This window comes from Scardinius erythrophthalmus (genome assembly GCF_964197995.2).
Source record: "Scardinius erythrophthalmus genome assembly, chromosome: 19".
NCBI lineage: Eukaryota > Metazoa > Chordata > Actinopteri > Cypriniformes > Leuciscidae > Scardinius > Scardinius erythrophthalmus.
The window spans coordinates 854980-864816 of NC_138239.1; the positions used below are offsets into that span (position 1 = coordinate 854980).

General features: G+C 41.8%; 1 protein-coding gene across 1 annotated transcript; it reads right to left on the reverse strand.

Annotated features, from left to right (window-relative positions):
• Positions 1–3136: 3136 nt before the first annotated feature.
• Positions 3137–9538, reverse strand: dlk1 (delta like non-canonical Notch ligand 1; the record flags this gene model as incomplete). Its single annotated transcript, XM_081394294.1, has 5 exons — positions 3137–3710; positions 5226–5322; positions 7064–7194; positions 9184–9244; positions 9472–9538. The coding sequence occupies 5 exons, from the start codon at positions 9536–9538 to the stop codon at positions 3137–3139; spliced, it is 930 nt and encodes a 309-aa protein (XP_081250420.1).
• Between the last annotated feature and the right edge of the window lie 299 nt (positions 9539–9837).

A 9837-nucleotide genomic window follows, 5' to 3' on the forward strand; every position in this document is an offset into this window, starting at 1 on the left:
CACTTAAATTAATTTGTCCACCCTGTTATTATTTTTACACCGTTATTATTTTGTCCACCCTGTTATTATTGTCCACCCTGTTATTATTCTGTCTGCCCTGTTAAGCAGTTTTCCACAATAATTTCATAAAATTAGCACAAAAAAAAGCAAACATACTAAAGATTTGTGCTGGAAAAGGAGACCGAGGAAGCCAAAATTATGACAGAAAACTCGCATTTTTTTCTATCAAGCAGTAGCGTACCGTGGGGTTTCAGTCAGAGCCTTCAGTAACGATCTACCCCCCCCCCCCCCCAAAAAAAAATAAAAATACAATCATGCACTGTATGCACTGCGTAACATCAACGACGAGACAGCTGATCTTCAACCTCAGCGCACACGCACACCACTGTACATTATAAAAGCTGAGCTGAAACATCTCGCGCACGGATGTAAGTTAGTAATACAAATAAATAAAACATCTCCGGTTAACTAGCAGGACATTAATTTTCGTTTGTTGAATAAGATGCATTCTAGCGCTGAAATGTGTTGTTCAAGCTGAGTGCTCGTTGCCGCTGTTATCAGTGGCGCGGATACAGTGTTCTCTTGTGGCTCGCGCACAGTTTTCACTTAGATGCGCGCTTCAATCTATCGCCGTTGCGGAGACTTTCTATTCGTTGAAATCTTACAAAACAAAATGCACACAAACGCCTTGCTTGATATACAACCACTGATGAACATATTCGGTAAAATAAAAATAAAAAACTATACGCGTGTGGATTCGAACCCAGAACCTCTGACACGCTTGGCTAAAGTTCTACCACTGGACCATCGTCGAACACTAAAGTTTTATAGTTATCAATGGATTTACTCACGTGGAAATTCTCGGTATTAACAAAATTGGTAGATCTAGAATGACAAATGTACCCAAAATGACCCAATGTACTAATGAAATTTATTTCTGGACATCGTAATGTTATTTTTCCTGAAAATTGTTATTGTACACAAACATGTATTGTATCTGCCCACCCATGTCGATGACATCAGCGCGGGCTAGCCGTCGACACATCGCTGGGGCGTTCTGTCATACGCATCACAATTTGATTGGCTGATAAAACACGTCAGTCAAAGTTATGATCAATTGGAAAACGGCAGCTTCAACGGAAGGCTAGCTATACTACTAGTGCTGGTCCACGGCGTTTAGATGACATATGTAAAATCCAGCTCAGACTCACAAAAAATAACCATATTCTTTCTGGAAATATAATTGTAACGTACTGATAGACAGTAATTGAATTTAGACATGTTCAGACACAAATTAATTTAATTTTAGAAAAAAAAAAAATTCTATTTTGACAGGGCCAGCAGAGAAGGCCCTGCTGGCTCTGACGGCACACCACTGCAGTATCAAGTAATTTCTCGACTTGACTATGACTTACCAAGGCATGTTTTTCCCCTACAGTATGTGGCATAAATGTGCTTCCAGAGACCATCAGATCAGACATATGCGATGCATCTCTGGCCGACAGAGTGAATGCTGCTGTAAATATACAGTACACACAGTAATATGATTGTTGTAATCAGGCTGAGTGAAAGCAATAACCCTGAATGACAGCTTCTCTCCCGCAAAACAAGCGATCCTTAATGTTTCAATCAGATCGAAAACAACGAGCCATCAAATCAACTGTTGATTATTTTAAATCATTAATTGAGCTCAGTACAGGAGAGCTCGTGTTTGATTGTCGCCGCCTTCTGGACACACGCAGAACTACCGCCATTATCCCTGACGCGTCACGAGGTGCATGACGAGGAAGAAGTGCTGAAGCTTGAAAGACATCAATATAATGATGTACCCGCAACAAACGTCTTTATTTGACCATGACCGAGTGTTTGACCTTCAGAAGAGAAGAGTATAGGAGAAAAGCCCATGGAAAGTGAATGTGAAGCACGTGCTGCGGTCATTAGTGTAATTCCGAGTGTCACCGGTAGATGGCGGCAGAGACCGGCTGTCACTGAACATCTATATTTCAGGAGGAAAACAAATGATCATTTCTGACAACACAATCAACAACGAGATTTCCCAGAATAAAAAAAAAATAGCCATTATGAAGGTCATTCTTTTCATTTTTCTTTTTAACTAAAATGCAAAACCATATTGGCAAGACAGCATGTATAAATCATCACTCGAGAATGAGTATTAGAAGTCAACATCAATAAATACTGGTTTATTTAGAGCTACATTAATCCTCTGTTCACATTAAAATATGTGCATGAAAAGCAAAAGAATCAGTGAAGAGCATAATCACAGTTCATCTGCATTTCAATAACAGGATCACTGAACTCACTACAGAGAACTGGAGAACAACAGTAATTTCACTGGCCTTCGGGATGAGAGAGAGACAGAGAGAGCACTAGCTGTAGATAAATAACAAAGAAAGATACAGATAAAAGATAAAATAGAAAAAAATGTGCATTAAAAATTAATCAAATAAATAAAAGTAAATAAATTAGATTAAAATGGGTTAGGATTGGTTGTTTTATTATTATTATTATTTTTCTGTTCTGTACAGCACTTTGGTCAGCCTTGGTTGTTTTTAAATGTGCTTTATAAATAAATGTTGTATTGTAAAATACATAAATGACTAAAATGAGTGTTTAAAATAATATAATAGTAATAAAAAATAACTAGATAAAAATATAAAAAGAAATATAAAAAATGTAATTAATTATTTAAATAATACAATTAAAACAAGAAAATAAATTAAATTAAAATACATAAATGAATAAAATGAGTGTTTAAAAAAATATATTAGTAATAAACAAAAAAAAGAAGGAAATAAAAATAGAAAAACATCCAATAAAATAAATAAATAAATCATTAATAATAAGATTAAACCAAGCAAATAAATTAGATTAAATGCATTAATAAAATGAGTGTTTTAGATAAAAATTAAATAAATAAACAAAGAAAACATTTAGCAGTACATTAATTAAAAGAGTAGAAAAAAAGTATAATAATGTATAACTTAATGGAAACTAATTTGTGTTTATAAAAGACAGATGGCTTGTGAATGTTCGCCTCACATGATCATGTTTGTATGTATGCATGTATTCCCACAATAAGTACGTCTGTTAGGAACCCTGTGATCCGAGATCCGGCTCATATGGAGGTGTAGTGCGGCCCGTAGGCGCTGAGCCGGATCTTCTCGGGCAGGATGGTGTTGACCGGCGCGTGCTGGAGGAGGCTCCTCTGGCTCTCCTGAACCAGCCGTCTGTACCTGCGGTTGGCGACCCACACCTCGCAGCGAGGGAAGAAGACCAGGCCTGTGGTCACCAGCACCACCAGACAGGTGAGCAGACCCAGGACGGCGAAGCAGAGGATCTGGCTGCGGGTCGCCAGCGAAGCGGACACCGGGACCGGCCGGAGGAGCTTGTGGAGCGCCGGAGCCGAGAAGCGCTGGGCTTTAACTCTGGGCTTCAGCTTCATCTTCCTGACATGAAGTTCACAGGACGGGCCGGTGAATCTCGGCAGGCAGGAGCAGCGGATCCCGTTAGCACACCGGCCTCCGTTCACACACGGATCGGGCTCGCGGATCCCGCTAACACACCTGCCCCCGTTCAGGCACGGATTGGGCTCGCAGACGTCCAGCTGGATCTCACAGAACGATCCGGTGAACCCAGCAGGACACAGGCAGCGGCTGGCGGAGCAGGACCCTCCGTTCTGACAGCGGGAGCTGCGGAACACAGGACACGCATCATCACACGCCTCTGTCACATCACGCATCATCACATGCATAATCACACGCATCATCACACGCCTGTCACGTCACGCATCATCACACGCATCATCGCGCATCATCACACGCCTGTCACGCATCATCACATGCATCATCACACGCATCATCACACGCCTGTCACGTCTCTGTCACGTCACGCATCATCATACGCATCATCACATGCATCATCACACGCCTCTGTCACACGCATCATCACACGCCTCTGTCACATGCTTCATCACACATCATTGAGCTTGCTTATTTGGGGTTTGAAAGACACATTGGGCCCTATCTCGCACCCAGCACAATTGACTTTGTACAGCGACGCATGTGTCATTCCTATTTCTCACCCGCGCACAGCGGACTCTTCCCTCCACAGACGCACGTCGGTAAATTAGGGAATGAACTTGCGCTCCCGGGAGCGGTTCAGCGGAAAGAGGAGGCGTGTTCCGGCGCAAACGTTCCCTGGTGCTATTTTGCAGTTTCAGAAAACAATTCCTCCACTGACCAGGAGAAACCTCGTCTAAAGTCAGTGGCGCATTGCACATGTTATTCAGAGGCTATTTTAAGGGCGCACGCTTGGCCATAATGTAGCGTGAGCACAACACACACACACTTTGCTTCTCTCATCTAGACACAGTTCTCATTTTTAGAAAACCATACATTATTACAAGGAAAAATATTACCACATGAGGGAAATCATTGTTGTCTCCATGAAGATGTGAAAAAATAGGCATAAGTCTAGCTTACACATTTACCCAAATTATCATACGCCTGTTTAACCGAAGCTAATCTGTGTGTGTTTCTCCATCCCCAATGTCACTTCTCTGTGTGTTACGGCCCTGGCGAGAACGTCGGTCTGGGAATGTGAGATGACGCTCTGATTGGTTTATTTCACGTTACGCCCAAACCACACCTATGAGTAATGAAGCGACTTCAGACCAACACATTTTAGATTTGCGTCGGAGAGTCATTTATCCCGCCGGTATAATAGCAACAGCGCTTGATACTTGCGTTTCAGATCGTTAAAATAGGGCCCTTAATATTCAGTAATATTATTGATGTGAGTGCACTGAGATGAGAACAAAACTTGATCTGAATAATGACTCCCCAGCAAGCAATATCCATCATTTCTCCGTCTCGGTTAACTATAGACCCGGTATAGTCCAGCTTTAAGTAAGACACTTCTAGACAGAATAACCTTGAGTTTGGTTACATTACATGACTTTTCTTGGGCTGTGGTGTAGACGTGTGGTGTGGGCTGTTTTTGTTAGTCTAAGGTTGCACACTTGATGGATTGCTCTTGATTTCTGTGTAAAGGTCAAATAAGATCGATCAATGAGAACACTAATTAATGCCAGCGCTGGATAATCTCAGGTCTCAAGAGCAGCTTTGTGTGAGGAATATTTCTGTGGAAATGACATGCTCTTCTCTCCACACACGCGTAACAGAGGAAACAGTCGTCAGTGTTACCCGTCTCCAGCAGAGCAAACACACGCATGTCCTCCTCCGTCCGTCTCCACACAGGTGGAGTTTCCCCAGCAGGGCTTCGATGAACACGAGCGAACGTCTGAGAGGAGAAGCAACACATCCACTGTTACCGGCACACACACACACACACACACACACACACACACACACACACACACACACACACACACACACACACACACACACACACACACACACACACACACACACACACACACACACACACACACACACACACACACACACACACTGCTGCTGTGCTGGAGAATATTGTGGCATGCTGAATTATCAGTCTAGTTAACAGAACTCTGTTCCTGCAGGTTCAGCTCTGTTGATTCTCTCAGTAAACCTGGAAACGCTCCGAGAACCTTTAGCTGACGTTCTGGAGAGGTTCTCTTATACCTGTGTGTACTGTTCTCTTAATTACATATTCAAAATGATTTGGTCTTTAATAATGTTCTCAAAATATTAACACAATGTTCCCAGCAAACAATATCCGTCATTTCTCCGTCTCGGTTAACTGTAGACCCGGTTTAGTCCAGCTGTGAGTAACACACTTCTAGACAAAATAACCTTGAGTTTGTTACATGTCGTTTTGGCCAAAATAACTTGCGAGATGTCTGATATTCCATCACGAAGGCGAAGTAGACAGTGATTACAGTGTGTTTGGTTTCATTTCATTTCTTTGTTATCTAATTGATGACTAGTCTATTCTTGGGCGATGATTTAGACGTCTATTAAACTTTCACTGACAGCCCAAACTCTATCCTAGACATCTGGCTGTGTTTGGACGGATATTAGACGTCTTTTGCTGAGTTATTTAAACATCATTTATGGAATGTACTGAAACATTTCAGTTGGACGTTTGTCTAACTTTTTTAAATACTAGTTTCATAACATTTAGAGAACGTTCAAAAGTAACGTTCACATAATGTTTAAAAGAATGATACAATGGAATGTTCCTAGCAAAACTTTTTAAAAATATACTTTTGGACTTTTGAACATTCAGAGAACATTCATGAATGACGTTTTAATAACTTAATGAGAATGTCAGCCGAACGTTTGTAGAACATATACTTTGACAGCTGAGTTTATAACGTCCAGTGCACTGCACTACAAAATATATTGTCTTGTTTTCCAGTACAAATATCTAAACATTCTTAAATCAAGATACATTTACTGAAGAAGCAAAATAACTGAAGATATTAAGTCTTGTTTTATGAAAAATGTCGAAAAAGTAATTGAGTTTATGCTTAAAACAAGAAAACATCTGTCAGTGGGTTTAGAAAAATAAACAGTTTACTTTATATTCAAAAGTTTTCCTGTTGAATTAAGCTTCCTGGCAAATATTTTAAGCATAAACATACTTAATTTTTATAATATATAGACTTCAGATGACGCTAACTCTGAATCCACACGCACCAATGCTACATTTCTCTAAATGTCAGAATCATTTGTTAACAAACAAGTATTCATTACTTCATTGTTTCTGCATTAAATTATTACATTGTTTAAATTAATACCTTTACCTAATTTTGATTTTGTATATGTACATTTCTGAAATGCATAACTTGACAGTCTCCTCTGATAACAGAACACTGTAATCACTGTAATGTGGACTCTTGTGTTTTCTGTAAAGCTGCTTTTAAATGATGTGTGTTGTGAAAAGAGCTGTACTAATAAATGTGAATATACTGTATATATATATATATTTTATCTCAAGTAATTTTGCTTCTCCAGTAAATGTGTCTTGATTAAGAATGCTTATGTGTGCTGGAACAGCAGACAGAACCCCTGAGGAAGACTGTGGTGTCTCGGACCTCGATCGCAGCGCTCTCCCGTCCAGCCGCGCTCACAGATGCACTGGCCTGGTTCCTCACAGGTCCCATACGCACAACCGACCGAAGGAACACACTGCTCACACGCCGACCCACGCCAACCGGACCTGCACCTGTAAATCACACACAACACCTGCCTTTACACGCACACACACACACACACACACACACACACACACACACACACACACACACACACACACACACACACACACACACACACACACACACACACACACACACACACAACACCTGCCTTTACACACACCAACACCCTGCCTTTACACACACAACACCTGCCTTTACACACACCAACACCTGCCTTTACACACACCAACACCTGCCTTTACACACACCAACACCTGCCTTTACACACACAACACCTGCCTTTACACACACACACCAACACCTGCCTTTACACACACACACAACACCTGCCTTTACACACACCAACACCTGCCTTTACACACACCAACACCTGCCTTTACACACACCAACACCTGCCTTTACACACACCAACACCTGCCTTTACACACACAACACCTGCCTTTACACACACCAACACCTGCCTTTACACACACCAACACCTGCCTTTACACACACCAACACCTGCCTTTACACACACAACACCTGCCTTTACACACACACACCAACACCTGCCTTTACACACACACACAACACCTGCCTTTACACACACCAACACCTGCCTTTACACACACACACCAACACCTGCCTTTACACACACCAACACCTGCCTTTACACACACCAACACCTGCCTTTACACACACCAACACCTGCCTTTACACACACAACACCTGCCTTTACACACACCAACACCTGCCTTTACACACACCAACACCTGCCTTTACACACACACACCAACACCTGCCTTTACACACACCAACACCTGCCTTTACACACACCAACACCTGCCTTTACACACACCAACACCTGCCTTTACACACACCAACACCTGCCTTTACACACACCAACACCTGCCTTTACACACACCAACACCTGCCTTTACACACACCAACACCTGCCTTTACACACACCAACACCTGCCTTTACACACACAACACCTGCCTTTACACACACACACCAACACCTGCCTTTACACACACACACAACACCTGCCTTTACACACACCAACACCTGCCTTTACACACACACACCAACACCTGCCTTTACACACACCAACACCTGCCTTTACACACACCAACACCTGCCTTTACACACACAACACCTGCCTTTACACACACACACCAACACCTGCCTTTACACACACACACACAACACCTGCCTTTACACACACTAAACACAAAACACCTGCCTTTACACACACACACAACACCTGCCTTTACACACACTAAACACAAAACACCTGCCTTTACACACACACACAACACCTGCCTTTACACACACACACACACACACACACACACCTGCCTTTACGCTGCTAGTCCATCACTGACCTTTAACTGGTTTTAAGAGTATCCATAACACACAGTCAAACCAAACCTTATTCACACACCTTCAACATTTCTCACATTATCATGATCATGATTATCATAAAATGGTGAATAAATATGAGCAGAACTCAGCTGATATTTGACTGGTTTTGTCCGTCCTTCTGTTAGACTGTCTCACACATGAATTATGTTGAATATCTGTCAGCTGTTAAATTTAACTACACAATTAGATAATACCAGTTTAGCTCAACCAATCACCAAGCAATGCTTCATTGTGTTCAGTCTGTGTGTAAAAAGAGCATTAGCAATTAAAGACAACACACTTCAGCAAAACATGATCAGCTCAAAGTGTCCCAATCATTTTTGCTCCCAATGTTTGTAAATGTCACTCGTAGTCACTGTATGAAGAATTATTGGGATAATATGTCACAGTCTACTTTATTTAGCTCTCCTCACTTACATAATGAACTCTAGTGTCCCGCACACACTAGTAAAACAAATATCAAAGATGATATCTGGTGTCTGAATAGTGTTTGACTATTAGTGAATAGACTGTGTTTGAGCGTCAGGACAATTCAATTCAGTCTCTCACACACTGACAGCATCTCTATGTGTTTCTCAACACTCACCTGCATTCTCCAGACTCACAGAACCCGTGCTGTCCATGACATCCAGCAGCACATTCCGGACCTGAACACACACACACACACACACACACACACACACACACACATTACTGACGAATAAGCAATCATCTGTCCGAAGTCTGTCATGCATCATTCCTCACGCGCACTCCAACACATGAAGTTTGACTGACAGCTGTAGAAATGCAACGGATACTGATTATGCGCGTCAGTAAATCAGTAAAATAAGAGCGACGTAACGTAGATATTAAGATATATATTTCTATATTTCACCTTGAGTAGAAACGGGCGCGCAGAAGAGCAGCAGAAATGAGAATCCGAGTCGGAGAAATACATTCATCCTCCCGGAGCGCGATCTTCCGCTGATAATCGCATTCACATCATCATCATCATTCAAACTTACTTATCTATGAACTAGTCCTGTAATCTTTGAACTCCTTGAGAAAACAGACACCGTGGAAATGAACAAACTCCTCCGAGAAAGTCCAGTGTGATCGATGATGAGTCCGCGAGCCGCCGCTGCTTCAGTCAGACACTAAACTCCACCCATCAAACACCTTCAACTACACACACGAACATCAGAGAACAAAATTCCACCCATCAAACACCTTCAACTACACACATGAACATCACAGAACT